Raw genomic sequence first — 20,860 nt, 5'->3', positions numbered from 1 at the left:
CTCCCTAGTGTAAATATGTTCTCAGTGAAATTTTTTTTTTAGGAGTAAATAGTCTGTTCTCCTTAGCTGTATTCTTAAAAAAAAGCTGTTCCTTCAGAATTCTCAGGGGGATTCCCTGATATACCATTTTGTTAGGGTTGCAGTTTTGTTCAGGCAAACACATTTCTTGGATTTGAGCTGCTGTGAAGGGAAAAAAAATTACACAGGTTTTTTTTCTGACTAATTTAATGTAGGCATTTGTATTAAAGATGTTAATGTACACATGTTTACAGGTAATTTTCAATGTTAATGTATTTTTTATATATGGTCAAAATAGTGGCAGTCATAGAGATAAAGAAAGACATTTAATGGCTTGATCAAAACAAAATGTTTCAGGCTTATCAAAATCAAACACATTGGTCTGAAGAGATTTTTTCAGAATTTCTATTTTATAACAAATATTAAAATATTACCTTTGTGCTCCAATGCAGCATGTGCTGGGTGAGAAAAACGTTTGACTGATTAAATATACTGGAGCTGCCATTATAGGTTGAAAAAGTTACAGGCTTGCTCAAGTCAAGGTTAACTTAACTGTTAACTGTTAACTAAGACCTCATGATCATTGAGTCCAACTGTTATTCCAACAGCGCCAACTCCACCACTAAAATTTGTCCCTAAGTTCTGCATCCACACATCTTTTAAATACTTCCCCAGGTGGTGGCTCAACCACTTCCCAGGGTAGCCTGTTCCACCCCTTTTGGTGAAGAGATTTTTCCTACTATCTAATTTAAACCTCAATTGGCACTTTGAGCTGTTCTGAGGCTTGTTATTTGGGAGAAGAGACCAAACCCAGCCTGGCTACAGCATCCATTCAGGAAGTTGTAGCGAGCAATAAGGTTTCCCCCTAACCTCCTTTTCTCCACACTTAACAATCCCAAGGTCCTTCAGCTGCTCCTCACAGGACTTGATCTCTAGACAATTCCTTTAGTGGCTATACCAAAGAAAAAGCTTTGGTTGTGGAAATTCACACCCTTTAGCTGGTAAGACATACAAATATTTCCAACGTTAGAGTAATTTCACAGTAATATAGGTAGTTGAATGTGTTGCCTATGTGTAAGCTTGAAAAGTACTTTCTACACTGAAATGTGGGATTGTGAGATCCAGTTAGCTTTAAAGTAAAAAAGCAAATGGATGGTAATGAGTTAGTATGAGGAGTAGCTAAGTAAGATTAGAAAAGTGATTAGGTAGGTTCCTCTATGCTAGGTTTAAAAGGCAGTACTATATAAGGTAACCTTTAGTTTTTTATACAAAGTTATGTTTTTAACATATTTAGGTAAATATGTGTTTTGTCTATTTTCTAAATTTGCTTAGAAAATTAAATGTTAAGCTTGTGAGAATGGAAGTGGCATGTTGGACTGTGTGAACAAATTTGAGTGATGTGTTTGTGCTTCTATTTCAGTGTTTGTGATTAAAGGTGCATCTGATATTTCCTAGGTGCACGTCAGCAGACTGAGCTCTGCAATGAATCTCTCATGTTAGAAAAGTTGCCTGCCTGTGGAAAATTCTTTGAAGAGATGATGAAGAAAGTGGACTCAAAAAAGTGGTGCAACCTTACAGAATTTATCATGTAAGAGTTTTGTTTTTAATAGTTCTCCCCTAATGCATATAAAATATTTATGCTCCAGAATATAGAAAACCCTCTGTATTTTGCTGCCACTTGCAGGGGGCTAAGCTATAGTTCTTAAGCTCAGCAGTAAGGCCATGTGCATACAGAGACACCTGGCTCTTAACTCAAACAGTGTGCAAAATAGCCCACTTTAATGAAAACTAACCAATGGGCTGTTTAATACTAGCTGCTATTACGTTACCTCAGACAGTTGTGTTTACATTTAATCTATATTTCTGTGCCTTTTAAGCAAATGTTCCATAACTAATCTCTTTTCTGTGAAACCACTAAAGCAGTAATGCTTTTAGAATCATGCTGTTCTCTCGACAGGCATGCAGTTCCCTCCTCTGATTTCCTTTTCTTCAGTAAGATGACACTGTTTCAGTAATTCACCTCATGTGAAATTGCCCTATTCAAATTTAAAGTGATTTGTCCTATTGAACCTGCTGTCATACACTTCTTTGCCTGCCAGCTAGCATGGAGAACGAGCACCACCCATTCTGTTTGGATGTCTAAAATACTGCAAGACTGGCAGTAGTGAGGGTGGCATTATTGTTCTCTAATCTCTTTTCCTGTTCCATAGTTACGGGAGGTATTTAAACATCTCTCTGTTAAGCTGCACACTTCAAATTCTGATCTGGAAAAAGCTCACAGGGTTTGTGAAATCGGTGGCATTTTTGGCTTTGTGGAGCATCTGCTTCTTAAGACCATGTCTGCTCATGCATAATGCCTGGTTATCGGAAGTGCAGAGTACCCTCAACTCCAACTGAAATTAGAAGAAGCTGCAGGTGTTCAGCACTTCAGAACACAAGACTCAAGGGAACTAGAGTTGGTACACTACACTACACTTCCTGCACTTGAAACTGTGCTGGTGTTGTTTCTGGAGTCTGCTGTGGCGGCAGAGTAGCCCCAAGCCAGCTGACGCCAAACCTGTTACAGTGTCATTGAGCCCCAGATGTGTTCTGGTGGGATCATTGGTCTTGTGTCCTGTTTAGTGTTGAGTCATGTGATGCAGACTTTACCTGGCTGATCACCAACAGACTGGACAGATAATGAAATGTTGGACTGCAGTGCTGTGTTGTATCAGTTCCCCATGACTCCCTTAGCACCAACACCTGTGTTGAAATGCCCCACCTGTTAATAATGTTTCATATTCTGATATCATATTATCAATTTAGATGCTATTCCTTCCTAGCACATGTATTCATACACCTTGATGACTTTAAAATCTTGCAATCTGTTAAAAGGTAGATTCTTAATCTTATGGCACTGGAGTGAAAGATGCACTCATGCAGTTCTCTCCAGCTGTGGGGAAGGTTAGCTCTTCTAAACCAGCTTGCAGAAATTGCAGTCAAATCTGTCAGAGAAGTGTGGGTATGCAAAAAAAAAAAAAAAAAATCCTTGCAGTGCTGGTGCTGGTAAATTTATTTAATAAATATCTGTACGTTAAGCAGCAATAAATTTATTTTATAACTCATCTAGGTTCAAGATGTTTTATTTATTTTGAAGGAAACACTGTAATTTTGCTCCATTTTATTTTCATTATAATTGTTTTAGTATAACAAGATTTCTTTTCTGATATCTTACTTGAATCAATAAGTGACCTCAACTAATGGGATTACTTGCAGCAGTGAAAACTACCTATAGGAGCCAAAATATTAGACTTACAGAAGACAAAATTTTAGACTATACCTGTATTAATGCAGGTGGAAGAACAGACAGCTTTTTGAGAGACTTCTGCTAAAATTAATTCAAGCTTTTACATATAATGTGCAAGAATTTTTCAAGGTTTGAAGCTGACTTTGAAGTCTCTGCGTTTTCCTGACTTTTAATTAGAGTTAAGAATCCACCTTGATTTTATCCTTTCCAATTGTGCTCACTGTTTGTTGTCGTTTTCATTCCCTGTACAAGAAAATTTTTCTGAAGAAGTTGGTCAGTCTGAGGCTTTGCTAATTTTTCCTCAAAAGCAGTAACAGAAGAATTCAAGGCTTTTAGAGAAGAAAAATCTTTTACATTTTTAACATAATATCTATTTTCTAAAAACCTTTTTTTAAATGTTTCAAGTTCTCCTTTAGAGGAGAGTAGCAGTTTTGAATTTGTTTTGAAATTTGTCACTTGAATCAAGCATTAATCAAGCATTAGAACTCTGATTACAAACTTATCATAAGGGTTCATTGCACTGAAGAAGCAACAAATGTGCATCTACCTTTAAGATTTTTACTCTTTTGAGAATAGACATTGTTATTCGATGTCATGCATTCTATAAGAAGCATGTAGAATCATAGAATGGCCTGGATTGGAAGTGACTGTAAAGATCCTCTAGTTCCAACTCCTCTGCTGTGAGCAGGGACACATAGAGGTAATTTATTACAGTTCATTGGACGAACCCTGAGACATGGGACAGAAACACTTCCTTCTTTGGAGAAATCTGACAAATTAATTAAAAACTGGTATATCTATCCATGAGAACTTAAAATTCAGATATTTAAACCTGGTAATACTAGTTTGTGCTGATTTTATATCTAGCCCCCAGCAGTAACAATTAATCAGTCTGGATCAGATAGTGGGTTAAAACTGCTAGTTTTGTGTAAAAGAAACTGTTTTTTCATGCAGTAATTTCTACATGGCACTTTTCACTTTGAAATAAGTCTTTGTAACACATATGGAAATGTAACAGTTAATGGAAATCTGCTAATTTTCTAAATTCCTTGGTTCGTGGAGGAGTTTTAGCTCTTCAGTGTAAATGGCTGTCCTTTGGTTAGGGGATTATAAATAGCAATTATCTGTAGTGCTTCACCATTTGGCCAAACATTTGTGAGAGAATTTGCAGTGGCTCCAATTTGCTGTAACCTGATTAACCTGTAAGATTTTCTGACATCTCTGATATTCTTAACAAACTTGTGTTCTTTAGAAAGCAGCCTTTTCACTGATTTTGAATAGACGAAGCTTCTGTGTGTGGCATCTGGTACCTGCAGACCAATATGAGAGTTTTAGACTTCACAGCTGATATTGCTCTAGCTGGAAATGTAAGATGATCACATATAGACATTAAATTCTCAGGTAAAGTTTTACAGAAGCACTGTTAGATGAAAGTTTCCCGATTAATTTTTGGGTATTTCTGTGAGGATTCGCAGTTAGTTAGGATACAAGTACTCTGGGTCAAATTGTCCAAAGGTATTTGAAAGCTTAAATACCATGAGGGATCACAGTGTGATTTTAACATGTTTTAAGTCATTCAGACATGGTGGGTTTCAGTGGTTCTAGCTTGGACATCAGAATATGAAGGCTAACCACAAACAGCTTACAAGAAAGGTAAAACCTTCAATACACAGCCAGAGGTGTTCATTGCCAGAAGAGAAGGATTTTGCCTAGTTGCAGTTTTGCTGAGGCCTTTAGATTATTAAAAGAGAGCTCTGAAGATGAAAATACAACAAGGTTGTTTAAAAGACTCAAAGTTATGGTACATGGCAGGTGAATAAGCAGAGACTAAAGTGTGGGTAAAAGCTGTATGAGGAATTAACAAAAGCAAATATACTTTTCATTTGACAGAAGACTGGAAATTGCAGGAAAGATTTTATTTTTCATGTGTAATATTTCTGTTATGCCTTCTTATAGTAACATCTATGTTAATAGTGCTGCATTCCATATAATAACTATGTATTATATTTCTTTATTATCTTCTCAATATTTAGCAATTACAGCTGAATATGTAAAATCACCTGCTGTCCATAAGCCAAAATTCATTATTAACAGTCGGACTTTTTTTTTGTGTGCTGTGATAAATCCTGGTGTAGGACTACAGTTGAGAGGCCAGGTATGACTAATTCCTGAAGCAAGTGGCTAGATGAAGACGGAAGTGCCCAGAGCTGTCTTACATGAACCTGAAAAAATGTTCCTCATTGTAATTGCTTAGATTGCTTTCTATTCTTAACTCATGAAACAGTTTTTCAAATACTTCTGACTGGATCCTGGAAACAATTTAGCTAGAACAAATAGTCTCTAAACAAATCTGTGTGTGTCTCCTAGGCCTAACCCCTATGGAAATGTGGGACCAAAACGTACTCAAGAAGATTTTCAGTGGCTTGTTAAGCTTTTGGCCTGCTCCCAAGTGTTAGTTTTCTCTCTTCTGCATCACCATTTTCCAAATATTTCTGGGTGTAGTTACCAGCATTTCAGTAATTTTGAGGCCAGAGAGATGGCTGTGGTCATATCTGCACTGTTGCATAATACAGGCCACGCAATCTGCCCAGTAGTCACTATTCTAAACCCTGTAAGAGTGAGTATACTATAAAAAGGCATCAACTCTTCATCTAAAAGATTGCTATTGATCCATTACATCTATAAACAGATTGTGTAATCTGTTACAGGTGAGGCATTCTCTTATTTCAAGCCAATACTATTATTGCAGCACTCATCCCACGAGTTGCATACCTGCTACTTTGGGAGCCCCCAGTCAGTCATTCTGTGTCTACCAGATGAGGAATTGGGTTTAGAGTCAAAGGATGAAATAGCAATTTGTGTTTTGGAAGACACTTCTAGCAAAGTAGTGCATGTAACACAGGTCAGATCTGGATTTTCTGTTTGAGAAAAAGAATGGATTGTAACAAACTTCTTCCTCCAATCTCTACATTTCTTTTCACAGCTCTAGGAGTCCCAGATTTGCTGTGAGACAGTGGCTCTGTGACATTGCTTTACAGTAGCTGGAAAATGTTAAAAGTCTCATTTTTTAGATGTTTTAAATTTCAGTTCACAGCAGAATAGAAGAGGGCAAATTTTTTCTTTAACTGTAGGTCTGAAGCAGATTCATCACAGGTATGTGTGTACCTGATGAAATTCTCTGCTTTACTGGGTGCATGGTCCAAGGTCTGAGCCCACTGTAAATAACTATTCTTTTTTCTGTGCAGCCTTAGTGTAGTTTTTCCCACAACACTTCACATGAAAAGTTAACTCTATAAACAGTTTCAGTCCCATTGAAGATGATGAGGGAGTCCACCCGTGTTCTGTACAGATGCCAAGGATTTGAAAAAAGAATTAAGGAAAAAAATCTGTATGACTGCTTTTGAGGTAATTTGGAAAAGTAATCCTGTTGTGCAATTTTGAAGTCAGTGGGAGCTTTGCCTGTTACAATTTGGCCCAACTAAGTTAACTGTAAATGTGCCTAGTTTTCAAAGAAACTTAGTAAAATATTACATGAAAGAAAGCCAGATCACATTAAGATCAATGGGAAGGCAAACTCTGTAAGAAACATATGCAGCCCAAAATGAAATTACACGCCCACACTTCCTGAAGCTTGGAGCTAAGAACCTCTGCTGGCTGAGTGTGTTTGTAAGGACCCTCCAAACTGAGTAATTTTTTTGGTTGGTTGTCTAAGTTTTTTCATCTTCCCCACTGACTGCTGCACGAGTCCTGATCTAGACACCAATCACCAACTGCACCCAGCTGCTAATGACAAAACTTCTACAGAAGAGGAATGTACTGTGAAAACCATAGACTCTCTGAGTGGTTTGGGTTGGAAGGGATCCTAAAGATCTTTGGTTCCAAGCTGTGGACAGGGACATCCTCCACTAGACCAGTTTGCTCAAAGCCTCATCCAACCTGTCCCTGAACAATTCCAGAGATGGACCATCCACAGCTTTTCTGAGCAATCTGTTTTAGACAATAAAAAATTACTTCCTAAAATCTAATCCAAACTACTCTCTTTCCATTTAAAGCCATTCCCCCTTGTTCTGTCACTACTGTCCCTCTCACCTCTCTTTAGTCCTCTTTATGTACTGCAAGGTGCTCTAAGGTCTTCACAAGGCCTCTTCTACATGCTTAACAACCCTAAACATCTCAGCCTGTCTTCAGAAGAGAGTGCTCCTTTTAATTTTCCTTTTTAAAAATGGGAGTTGTTTCCTCTTTTCCAATGGGAACTTCCCCAAACTGCTTCTCAAATGACTTCTCAAATGTGATGGATAGTGACTTAGCCCCTCCCTCTGCCAGTTCTTTCAGGACCTTCAAATGCCTTTCATCAGGTCCTGTGGGCCTTCAGGTTCCTTACATATTTTTGAACTCCTATCATGGGTAGTTCTTCATTCTCCAAATTCCTGCCTTGCCTTCTGCAGGTGACTGGAGCATTTGCCAGTGAAGATCAAGGCAAAAGGGTCATTAGAGGACCTCAGCCTTCCCATTTCCTGAGTAACTACCTCTTCTATTTCCTTCCAGATAGGGTCAGCAAATTCCCTAGTATCAAATCCCAGTACAAATCCCTAGTAAAAATCTCAGACAAACCACTGGATTTGTTTTGCAGCTGAGGTGAACCAGTGACTTGAGCTAATATGTTCCCATGGTATTGGTCTCACAATTAGAAATCTGACACCTTTGGTTCATTCTTTTAAATATAATCAGAAAAGTCTTGATTCTGGATTTTTGCATGTGATTTTCTCACATGAAAGGCAGCCTGGGGCTGCTGGAAACTGGATGTTTGAGTGACCAGCACATATAATTTTAGATCCAGAACAGTACTGATTAAAGGGAGTCCCACCCTTCCTCATTTGTGTCATGTTAGGAGGGGGCTGTCTGTATTTGTGTTGGGATTCATATCCCTGTAGACAGACAACTACATCGGTTATAGTTTACCTTGGGCAAAGTCATGATGAAAATGCTGCAAATCACAAATGTGCTTGCACATTTGCCTGGTCTCTGGGTAATTTTCTGCAATTTTGTTGCCTAAAGTTCTGTATGTATATGAAGAGTAATGTCGTCTTTTCCCCTGAAGATCTAACTGAGAAGGGGGACCAAAATCCCTTATTTAGCCAGCTACCAGTCTTCCCAGATTTGTTAGTCCAGATTTTATAGAAGAAAATATTATTTATTATCTCAGTGTCTCTGTGGTGGAAGGTTGAGTAAACCTGCACTTTGTGTGGTCTCAGGTCAGTGTAGGTGATTTAGCATTTAGTGTTCAGTTGGGTATAGGAGAAGGACTGGTGTGGTAGATGCCAGCATTTGGTCTTCTTTGGTAGGATTGTCTTCCTTTGAGCTTCTCATACAGATGCAGTTGCTGATTTTTTTTAAACTCTCGGTGAAATGAAGATGATGCTGATATTTAATATTTTTTAACCTATGTATTTCTTTCACCTCTTTACCTATCAAAACTTACAGTGGTCTTGTACTAAAAAAGCCATCTAAAAACTCACGGCAGCAATGGCAAAACCAGGCTGGTAATTGTTATCCCAAGAACATACTGTTTCTCTTCTGTGACTCATGCCTTTCTTTTCAAAACAAAAGCAAAGGAGCTAATAAATCAATTAGGTGTGAGGAAGTAAAACAATGGAGAAGAACTTCGTATTTGAGCACTTGTGTTGCCATCATGCTGGTAGCTGACAATAGCAATTTTTTATTACAGAAATAATAGTGCTTGCCATCTATTATTTAAAACATTGGGAATGAAAGAAACCTAAAGTTTATAAAATCTCAGGTACAGGGCTGTGCTGAGAATGTGTACAATCATGTGCTGTTTTGGGATCAGCCGTCCTAGTTGCTGTGAGGTTAATGCAAAGGCACGGTGGGTCACTTAATGGGGCTGTAGAAGAATATCTTACATAGAATCTCTATTTCACATCATACTTTCATATGAAATGTACTGGCTTTGTTTTGTATTGTGTAGATAAGAATATGTCCTGATGAATAGAAATAAAGTGGTTAGTTTGAATTCAGACACCAGGGCTCAACATGAGGCGGGAATACATCATTCCCATATAACTGCTTTCCTCCTGATAGATGCAGAGGCTGAAATATGGTTCTTTAGTGCAATATAGTTTTCACCTTTGTTATAAAGGAGAGGCACAGTCATTTTATATAATACATGGCTGTGAAAATAAAGTCTATATTTGATAACTCCAGGTGAGATATTGGAAAGGCTTTGGATATTAGTTTTGAATGCTTTTTCTTTCTTTAGTGGAGAATTACAGCAGAAAATGGTGTTTTCTGTGGCTGTCTTACATGCTGCAGAAGGGTGGTGAAAAACATTCATGAATGCTGAATTTTTTCATTAAGTTTTAACACCTGTTACATTTATTTGTCCTGAGTATTTTTTTTTCAACGAGGGAATGAAATCTGGCATTTGCCAAGAGGTCAGTGATATAAATATCAGTATTTTCTCGAAGTTTGGAAAGAGTTTTCAACATTGGTGAAGTCGATGTCACCTGAAGACCCCAGTGACAATATTTTAGGAAGGGTGCTGTGGGTCAGATTGATGTGTACTTCAGTAGATGCCTTGGACTAATGGTGGTAGCTTGCACTCACAAGGTGGCATCAGTATGTCAGTGCTCATATTTCCAAGTCAGCTAACAAATAGTTAAAGATATAAGAATATAATAATTCTAAGTCACTTGGAAAAAATAATGTAAGCAACTTAGAGGTGATGTTAGAAAGCAGTTCTGTCGTTAAATCTCAGGACTGTCAGCCTTTCAACACCTTTCATGACCTTTTTGAATTTTATTGTGGTAAGATCAGTAATCAAAAACAGTCTTCATGGAGCTTATTTTAAAAGGCTGTATTTAATAAAAACCATTGCATAAGATTTCTGTGTAAAGTTGCTTGGTGGTAAAATAGTATGGTATAACTTGATAGACTGATTATTTTGTATTATGCAATGCATATATAATGGACAGTATATTTTTAGAGGCAGTGAAAACAAATGTATAAATGTATTATGAAAAGGAAAAGTTAATGCAAACTTTTCTGGTTCTTCTAGTTTGCAAAACAATTTCTACATTCTTGTTTTCAAATGGATCAACCACGAACATACAATAATGGAGATTAACTCAGCAGAGACAAAAAAAGAGATTTTCTTGCTCCAGGCTACATGTGGTATTAGTCATGTGGTTAACTGTTGACAACACAATAGGTATGAATTAATACTACTATGTTTTGTATTCAGGGTCTTGTTTCAATTACAGAAGTTTATTATGTAACAATACTTTTTAAAAAAGTATTTTACATGGTCAATTGCCAACGCTCTGGCATTTCTATTTATCTTTACAGAATAGTATGTAATTATGTGTCGGAAAGTCGTCTCAAGACATGCAGTCTTCTGCACTCTTCAGCAGATAAGTCACCTTCTTCAGCCTGTAGTGTAATCTGCAAAAGGCAGACACTTGTTGCTGGCTGCATTGACAAACTTGAAGGCAATCTCTGAGATGCCTGTAGTGCTTATAGAAATAATAGAGATATGGCAGCTTTGTAAAATTAAAAATTTTCTCAAAAATAAGTGCTGAGTATAGAAGGAGTGGAAATCAAAGGTTGTCAAGGCAGTCAATGGTGAACATGCTGTGCTGTCAAAGTCATGCTAAAACATAATGATGTATTTGAATTGCAGATAAGCAGAAATTTTCTATATTAGCCTTCTTCCCTAACAGTCTTTTTTGCTTAATTTCAAATCAATTTCTAATATTGCTACCGTTCCTCTGATTTTATGGTTAATTTTTCATCAGTTTTGGTCTCGTTTGTGAGCTGTGCATGCCTAGATTGCAATTTCACATAATTCATTTATTATGCAAGACTGCAAAAAGGATTTATTCTTTAACTAGTCCAGCAGCTGACATAATCTGAAGCTTAAGATCTGTAATTAGTCAACTGATTTTTAACTCTCATTATTTGTGCTCTGCTTGGAGCAGAACACAACAGCCACTCTCCTCCCAAAGCAAGTGGCTTTTTAAATTACAGGTATTTTTAAAAGTTTATATAAAACCCATTTTCCATAAATAATCAGGAAAAGTATACACTCTTTACATGCTCATAAAAATTATGGGAGGAGGGTTATGAAAATGATGATGAGAAGTTCAACTTAGATTTTTTTTTTTTTTAATTTAAAAAAAAATTCAGTCTGTGGAGATGCTACAGTGGGTGTTCCTCAAAATGTAAGCCTGATTGACTGATGACTTCTCTTTCACAGCTGCATATTACCAGATATTTCTCTCCCCTCTTTCCAATTGGAGAAATAGTGCTGTGGTATTATAAAAGGCTTGTGCTACTTTGGAGTAAGTAGAATCTAATAACAGCTTCCACTCAGCAGGTGACACTCTAATACTCTTTAATATCCTCATAAAAATGGAATACGGAGCAGTTGTTTGCAGATGTAAGCTGGAATGAAGAAGAAGGGCCCTTCTGTGTTTTCTTTCTCTGTGAGTTTTTGCCTGTTGGTCAGAAAAATTATTATCTTCATGGTTGCTTGTTTTGAGTGGCTGTCTGGAGGCCGAGCGGTGGAGCACCAGTCTGAATTCAAACCACATTTTCTCTGCTCACCTGCCAGCTTGGTTAATCTAGATGGAAAGAAAAGCCTCGAGCTCCTGAAATGTGGCATGAGCTCAGAGCAGTTCTGGGCCAGCAGCTTCCCTCCTGACTCTGGCTCCTCCCCTGGTGTTGGATGATTGGATTGAAGCTGGGTGAGCATTTAATTTTGGAAGCAGTGCTGGAATTATGGTTTTATCATGGGGTTGGAACATTCTGAGAAGAGTGGAGACAAATAAGCTGTTAATTGTTGCAAACTTTACCAGGCGAATGAACAAAGTGACTGATGTGTTTGGAGAAAGCAGAACCACCTCAGCAGGCGGCTGTGTCAGTGGCTGACCCAAACACCTGCTTGCACCAGGAGCGCTTGCATTTGCACTGACTGCAGTGAGGGTTGTGCCAATCTCTGGTGGCTCAGGTGGAAGTGCTTTTGGGAAGGAGTTGAGCTGAGATAGACACAAGGATAGCATGCTGCTTGCATGTCTCTCCATCACTACAGTGGCAGATTTGAGTGTAATTCTCTACTAGCTGGCTTTCTTTTAATGAGGCTTTTTATTTGCTAGGCACAGCAGGTGTGGGACTCATCTGTCCAAAGTACTACTTGTCCTGGGCTCTCTTCCTTGGCAGGGGAAGCTTCAAGGAAGCTGTATTGTGCATCATGCCTTACAATTATTCCAGTGTTTTTATCGACTGTAAAGGCAACATAAAATGGTTTTGAAGCATGCAGAAGTTTGATTTGAAATTGTATATGACAATAAATAGTAGGAATTTGCCTTCAAATTGTGCTATTGGCTTTTCAGGGCTCTCACCTCTGTCATGCTTGGCCTTTGAAAGAGGATATGTACCAGAAAATGCTAATGGTTTTCCTAATGACACTGAGGGGAGATGCATGATGTACAGCTGATGGGAAAGGAAAAAATCCCAGTCTTAGTCAGGTATTGCCTTTGCCCTGTCATTGTGAAGTAATCTGAATTAAATAGAGAAATAACTGACTATAATAGAGAAAAAGCAGATGAGGTAGCAGAAATTGTGCATCTGCCATTTTGAGCACTGAGAAGTGTTTACTGGAGATCTGAAGATGGTCTTATAATTTGGATCTGAATTTTGGAATGCTTCCTGCTTCTGTTCATGTGTTCTAGTACAAGGTTTAAAATTTCAGCTGTAAAATTTCAAATATTGATGCACACAAAAAAAGTGCTTGTCCCCAGAAACATGCTGTCTCCTTTGGTGAGAAGCCCAAAAAAATGAAGGCTTTCACTAGTTGACCAACTTGACAAAAACTTTGAAACTTGATCCACAAATAAGAGGTTTTAAAATTTGCATTTTCGTGACAGAATCACAAGCCTGATGTGTTTGACTATGGGAAGCAGATATGTAATGATTCTATTCATGCTATTAAGGACATTTTCCACACATCATCTCTGATGGCTACTTGTGAGATACTGTGCTTATAAGAAGTTGGATATGTATGCTTAAGTGTTTGTGGGATTAGGATTTGCCTTCACTTACTCTTTTGATTTTTGTCTAATTCAAGGGAGATATGGGATTGGCTTCTGAAGACATGATGTGGTTAGTGATGGCTTCAGAGACTACTTCCCCTCTTACTGGGTGTTCTCCAAAAATGGGCTGAGTGTACAACTAAATAATCATTAAAATCTAGTCAGGAGTGGTGGAAGGTAAAGCCTGCTTGCGGGTTGAAGTTTTTGGCTTGGTAAAATTCTGGTGCTACTAAATATTTGATCTTAATAATGCAATGCCTTATGTCAGGCTACATTTACCTCCTTGTTCTACATTTGCTTAATATAGTGGTTTCTGCTGCTCATTAAAGATGGCTATTAGATGTATAAAGTAACTGCTTGCATCTATAGTTGCTCTTTATATTTAAATTTTCTGTCTGTATCTTTAGGGAATTAACAACAATTTAGTAATAGTTGTGCATTTTTGGGGTTTTAGTTCAGTTTATTTTGCATTTTCCAGACAGCTGTTGATGTGAAACTAAGGGTGGAGCTCTGTAATTACTTCAAAGGATACCAGAATCTGTTTATTATTTTCAACCCAAGTGAGTAAATCTGTCTCAACGTCCATTATTTAGTGGCATGAGAGTAAACTGTACTTTATAATTTTTTCATTAAACCTGTTTCTCCCCACCCCCATTCATTTCCTTCCCTGTGTTTTTGTAGCACATTATTTTCTTGAGGCTGAATCCTGTACAGGAGCTGCACAACAGTAGATCTGATCTGATTAGGGAGGTAAAAATGTGACTGTGAGAATACTCATCTTGGCAGAAGATATGTGATTAAAGGAATGGTGAGACACAGTCACCAATCTGTTTGGAGAGATACTGAGTGAGAAAATCTCAGAAATATTCCACCACATTTACAGGCTCCTAACTCACTATAAAATTGAAGCTGTCCTTTTAACATGGTGGTGAAACATCAGGAAATTATCATCTTAAGGTTTGGACCCTTATTTGAAGTTCATCCAGGCTGTTACTCATGGAAATTCTATATAGTCTGGCTGCATCTTACATAAGAATAGGCTTTTTATTTTTGTGAAGTTTTTTGCTACTTCCTGCCTCCACTTCGTCTAGAAATGCTGTAAGAAAAGCCTTTCTCATCATATGATATTTCTTGTTAATATTTTTACTTTTCAGATTTTTGTATTCCAGTCTGGGTGGAAGTTACAAGGATGATAATTCAATTTAATATGTGAATGTGTATAAAGAAATTTTTGGTTGAATAATCTGGGGGAAAGCAAATAATTTTAAAGCATTTTTATAAAAATACACCACATGACTTGTAGTGTCCTGAAAAAGTGCCTCTAGGTTGCTATCTGGGATTGTATAGTAGCAGGAGTGGGTGTCCCTGGTGTACCTGTTACCTGGTTTGCATCAAGACTCAATTATCTCAAGAGAGATTTTTCACTGTATTCTGAGTACTTAGTGGACTCAAAATAGCAAAAATTACTCACAATGTATTATATATCTTGTACTACCCTTCTCTAATTATATCAGGAATCATGAAACTGAATTATTTTAAATGGGGTAGTGAAAGTGTGGTGTATTGGTTTTTAATGCCTGGCCCTCCTCATTAAGCCACTGCAAAACATTCCTGACTGCTTATATGCTGAATGTCTCTGTGGTGGTCTGTCCATGGGTGCTGGAGAGGTGGGAAGATTCTCCAGTTGGAACTGATAGTGGGTCTACTGGCTGCAGCCAGAAAATGCCCTCAAATGTTTGTCTTAAGTAATATATATATAGTATTCAGCTTTTTGATAAGTGTTTGTGATTCTTTGAAATAGCAGTTTTGCAGTGGAAAACACTTATTTGTCAAAACTCTTAGTTAAAAAATCTATTTGTTTTCTTAGTATCACAAAAATGTGGAGGAGGGGGTTGTGAGACTTGTGTTTTTGTAAACCATTCACCCCTGCAGTTTTCCTGTGCAGGGATATTGAGGAAGATAGAGCAAGAATTTACCATGTTCCTCCCTGGAAATGTGGGAAACTATGGATGAGATTCAAGCCCCACTTAGACTGAGAAGTGCCCTGAGTGAGAGGCAACTGTGTACCCTGAGATAGATGAGATGCAATAAACCTAGCTCTCTATTTAAATAGTTTGAGTGGACACCCCATGAAACTCTGTCCCATTAAGGCAAATGTGTCCACTACCATTCCTCATAATAGCTGTCCAGGTTTCCAGGTTCTTAGTTATAGGTAATATGTAAAAATGTATTTTCTCATGGGTAAAATACAAAATGCACAGTTTAAACAAAAAAAAAAACCTACCCAGTGACACGGTTGTTATTATCTGGTTTAGTGAAAATGTAAGGTATAGAAGAAAAAGTTTGTGTGCTCTGAAAATGAGGTATTGTTCTAGAATATTGAAAATTATCTTTCATGACAAATGTGTTATAGTTCAAAGATTGCTCTGAAAGTAATTATTTTTTGTGTTCCCTGAAAGTATTTTCAATCCTGTGCAGTATGACGAAGGAGTTGGTTCCTCAATAGAAACTAAAGTTATCCTGAGCATATCAGAGCAAAGCACCTGATATGCTCAGTTATCCTGATATATCAGGTGCTTTGCCCTGATATGCTCAATATTCACCTTCATGTGAATCTTGCTGCTCAGACTGTGCTTAGATTTTGGGTTTTTTGTACTGGACTACTTAGCTGAGTTGAAACTCATATAATTTTTTGGCTCATTTGTCACAAAGCTTGTGACCAGTCTCCCTGTGAATATCCCTTTCCTGAGTACTACCTAGGTCCCTTGTAGTTAGCTTGAAAGAGATGAAAATGTGTCTCAGCACAAAGAATTAAGGATGTTCCCACACCCTCCTATAATCTGAAAAGTGAAGGAGCTTGAGCTCCGATGTGCTCTCCAGTTATTTGTTTGGAGAACAAGTAGAAATTATAATTTCTCGTTCTTTCCTTTCACAAGCTGTGGAACTTTAATGCACTTCTTGAAATATCTCCAGTCAGAGGCCAGGACATCTTTGTCATAGCCATTTTATTAAACAGAATGGAAAGGTTTTCTATTCCAGCCTTTACCATTTGATTGAAAAGAATTATGTAAGACATGAAAGGATTAGGCATAGGAGAATTCAACTGAAATTAAATATCTATTAACCACCATCTCCTTCTTAAAAAATCCCAACTTGCAAACCAATTGGTCAACTACAAAAGCATCCATGCTGTAGTAATAGGATGCAGTTGCTCCCGTCTGAGGCAGCTGTTCCGCAGTGCCATGCACAGAGGATCTTTTTTTTTTTTTTTGTATGAACTTTCTGTTGCAGTGCATAAACTCTAAATTACAAAACTACATAAATATTGAAGTGATTTCACCTTTTCTGGCAGACATGCGGTTCTCCAGCAGCTGAGATTTTCCTTTATCTACATTCTCACAGTTGTGTGAGCTAAGAGTTATAGTGCAGGTAGGATTTTTTTCCCTTTTTTATTCATGAGAGAAGGTTTTAAGTAAAAAATATAAGGAACTCCAACTCCAACAGCTCCAACAATTACAATAACATTTTTATTCTACTTTGGCCCTTAGGGATTCAGTATTTCAAATACAATTTATCTCCCAAGTTATTTTTATCTGGCCTTTTGGCAAGACTTAACCAGCTTCTACTAGCTGTGTTGTATTTACAATCAAAAATCACTGGCAAATATTTTTGTTTACACCCTCTAACATTTAAGAAAAAAATCTACAGAATTCTTTGTAGAACACTGACTTTTCTATCGGATTTTAAACACGGAGGCAAAAAAATACATCAACAAATCTTTGAGCTTAGGGTACTTTTATGGTGACATTACCTGGATTTATTGTTGATTTTTTAATTGAGGCAGCTGTAACAGTGGCCATTGATGGCACAAAGGTGCCCATGAGAGCATGGCCCAGAGCAGGCTGGAGCAGAGTCCAGCACTCTGGAGTGTCTGTGCCAGGTGGAGCACTGATCTGTCTGGGCAGATGGATGCCCCTCCATCTCTGCATTGTAGCCTGCTGAACCTTGTAGCCTTGCCTTCAGACCGGTTGCTCTTCAGGTCCTCTGGGACTATATGTCCCACATTCAATTAGACATCTCCAGTTCCTAATTTAGTCCAAGGACATAAAGAATGGATGCCATCAGGTCACACAGAAGAATGACACAATTAAAATAGCAAACAGCTGATATTTGTATTTTATTTTTAGCTTACTTCCTGTTGTTTTCCTGTGGTTGCTGATGTCACAAAAGCTTCCTTTCTAGTTGCTTTGTTTAAAATGCACATATATTGTGCGTATATGCAACTTCATGATGGATTTTGTTGTTAGATGTCCAGTGTGTTTGCTTATGAATGAAGCATTATTGGCTCAAGCTCCTTGAAAATGAGAACTACAAGGAACTCGCAGAAGCCCCTTTCTGTGATGCTTTTTCTTCTTCTGTGAACACAGCCCTGAGAATTTAGATGCTCAGCAGGCTGTGATCCCAACCTGTGTAGTTGTAGCATGGGCAGGCAGACATTTCCCCTGACAGACACACAGTAGACAGCAGACTTCAGTCTTGGCCCAAATTCTGAAATGTCTCTTTTCCTTTAGTTTACAGCAGAGCATTTAGTCAACATTAGTCCCCTGTAGGACTTAATGTCAGAACGAGTCAATCACCAGGAGTCCATATTTATGTGGTGTGAGGGAGAGCAGGGTCTTCAGATGTTATAATAAGATGCTGTCCCTAGAAGTGTTGTGGGCTTTTGCTCTCTCCTTTCTATTTTTAATTCCCCTTTGAAGTGAGTTTATTGAGTCACGCAGGACTAAAATAAATGCAACAGACAATAATTCAGCTTCCTTATTTCTTGCCCTATTCATGCACTGACCAGACACTCTTCGTCTTCCTAATTTCCGATCTCCTCCCCCATATCCATTCACTTCCTGAATTTCTTTGGCTTAAAATAACACTGCAAAACTCATTTAGGCTTATTGTTGCCTTTTTTCTTTTTCCTGAGGGGTAGCCAATTCTCATAAATATAAGTTATTCCTGGACAGGTAAATTTTAGCACATGCAGTCTTGAAATCACATGTTAGGTATTATAAGGAATTCCCAGCTTTTCATAAGCAAACATGTAATTAGAATTTATTTCTTTATTTATTCCCTGCTGGACATTTGCTAGAGTTGGAAAGAAGAGGAATTTTGTCAAAAGATAACTTTCTGTGTGTTTATTTTCCCATTATTTTCTTACATCAGAGTGCAACAGAACCAAAATTTTTACACAGTACTGCATGTTGTGATTCAGTCCTAGTGCCACATCATAATTTTCACGACAACATCATGTCTAGCGGCAGATGAGGCATGAAATACTTTGTTCAAAATGTCCTGTTCTTGGCACATTTGTGTGCATGCTTTTTAAAGAATCTGTAGATGTCTCTGGTGAGGGAGTTCTATCTGTACTTAAATGGCATTAGGAGGTCCTGGCTGCAGTCGTGGTTTGATTATTGCACATCTGGGATCTCAGAACTTCACATGGAATCTCTCAGTTGCATTAGTACGTGTGAGTCAGTTCTCCTTCTGCCTCGCTGTGCCAAGCTTCTACTGGAGGTCCTTCAGCAGAAAATCGACGCGATAGACACACTCTTAGAGATTTCTTATGGCGCCCTCCGTAGCTTTCTCCAAGTGTAACATGCATATACATTCTGTTTCAACTTCTCTTATTTTTCTTCTACTCCCAGGTATTATGACAACTTTACCCAGTGCACAGAACGTGAAGCCAACAATGCAAGTTGCTTTTGGCCAAACCCCCTTGCAGAAGGCTTTATCACTGGAATTCATAAACAATTCTTTTCAAACTGTACTTCAGAAAAGGTTCACTGGGAAGATCCACCGGATGAAATTCTCATAACACTGATCTTGATCCCAGTCATGCTGACATGTGCCATGATAACACTGGTAGTATGGTGCAGCAAAAGAAGTGATATCTTAGTGTAAGCTCTTCCTCTGGGCTTTCTTTTTCTGCATTTCTTTCTTCCCTAAACACTAAGAAAGGAGGACGAAGAGAGGAACACGGCATAAAGATTTCAGATCGGCTGAAATGGAATCAGTGAGATACTGAGATGCTCCTGTGAATGAAGAGCTGCTGCTGCTGCTGCTGCTGCTGCTGTGTCACTGCTTCTGTCTTGACCATGGGTATTGCTGGTGGAAAGCTCTACTTCCATCAAGCCTCATCAGCATGGAATTCACAGGCAGCTCCCAGAAACAGGAGAGTTTCCAGGCAAAGAGACCCCTTGACTGCAAAAAGAGTAAAGTTACTTTATTGTGGGCAAAGGTGGCTGGTAAAATTTTGCAAAGCTGTATGTGTGTAATACTGACTTGGGGGGAAGTGATATCTCTTGAGGTTTTGTGCAGGACACTCAAGGTTTTCATCTGTGAACCCTGTGACTTGCAGAGACCCCCAGCACAGGAACTGATTATGGATATAACCAGGTGGCAGCTTTTCTCAGAAGCTAATAAAAATCATCATTATCAAAACTGGGAAGTATTATTCTGGCAAAGAAACAACTTCTGTGTCCGGTGACTCTCTGCACAGGGAAATTATCCTGCCACATTATAAAATAGTTTATAAAATTCCTTTAAGCATGGCTGCTTGGAATTATATGTCTTACAAACAAGCTTTGAGGGAGGACACGCAAGTCTTACTTTACAGAGCTGGAAAATGTGAAAGGAAATTTGATGATTATAAATATAATAAGGAGTAATGAAGAAACTTTCATACACCAGACTCTTTATTTTTCCTCTTTTATAATTATTATTCTTGATGACTTGTGTTCACTGTATACTCCCCACTCTCACTCCAATTTGTGCAAGTGGTATACTACAAATAAATATGAAGGTGTCATGTTGATTGAGGTGCCTTTCAGAGTATTGTACATAAATAATTCTTTGTCTTGTGAAGAGTGTGGGAACTAAAGTATGAACATCAAAACTTGGAAGAGTAGTAGGAGGAAAGAGAAAAATTCAACTCAGAAATCTTATTCTGTAAAGTTATGTAATAGTTGAAATAAAGATCATATGCTCAAAACAGAAAAACTTATCTGTGTTGCAAACCTTCTTTTCACAACATGCCTTTCAGTCCAATGCTCTTCTATGACAGGAGTGCAACATCTGTTACAAGTGACTTTTCATTTTTCCATACCTTATGCACACAAATAAAATACAGTTGAATGGCCAAGTAATTGTGTTTTATATATTTTATAGTTAGATTTTCTCCTTTAAGGTTCTGGCTCCATGTTTGAGACTTAGGTCTATGAATATGAAAAGCATTTCCTTGCTTGAATCAAATTAGAAGTGCTCAATTTACTAGATTATTTATCTACATACATTGTGTATAGATAAATAAATAACCCTTATAAGCTATATTGGTTTGTTTTCACATCTATTCACAAGGGTTGACGGCACCAACTTGTTTATTCGTTACTCTGGTGTT

General features: G+C 37.9%; 1 protein-coding gene across 1 annotated transcript in view; it reads left to right on the top strand.

Moving 5' to 3' along the window:
• The window catches only part of RAMP3 (receptor activity modifying protein 3), a 39,626-nt gene extending 19,021 nt beyond the window's left edge, over window positions 1-20,605 (top strand). The window contains exons 3-4 of the mRNA XM_059850755.1: window positions 1,474-1,606; window positions 19,110-20,605. Coding sequence (XP_059706738.1) covers window positions 1,474-1,606; window positions 19,110-19,365 — 389 coding nt within the window. The 3' untranslated portion in view covers window positions 19,366-20,605. The remainder of the gene's footprint in view (window positions 1-1,473; window positions 1,607-19,109) is intronic.
• The last annotated feature ends 255 nt before the right edge of the window (window positions 20,606-20,860 follow it).

The sequence above is a fragment of the Haemorhous mexicanus genome, chromosome 1, assembly GCF_027477595.1.
Source record: "Haemorhous mexicanus isolate bHaeMex1 chromosome 1, bHaeMex1.pri, whole genome shotgun sequence".
Lineage (NCBI taxonomy): Eukaryota > Metazoa > Chordata > Aves > Passeriformes > Fringillidae > Haemorhous > Haemorhous mexicanus.
Note: the sequence above shows the minus strand (reverse complement) of the source record. Positions and strands in the feature narration are given on the sequence as shown.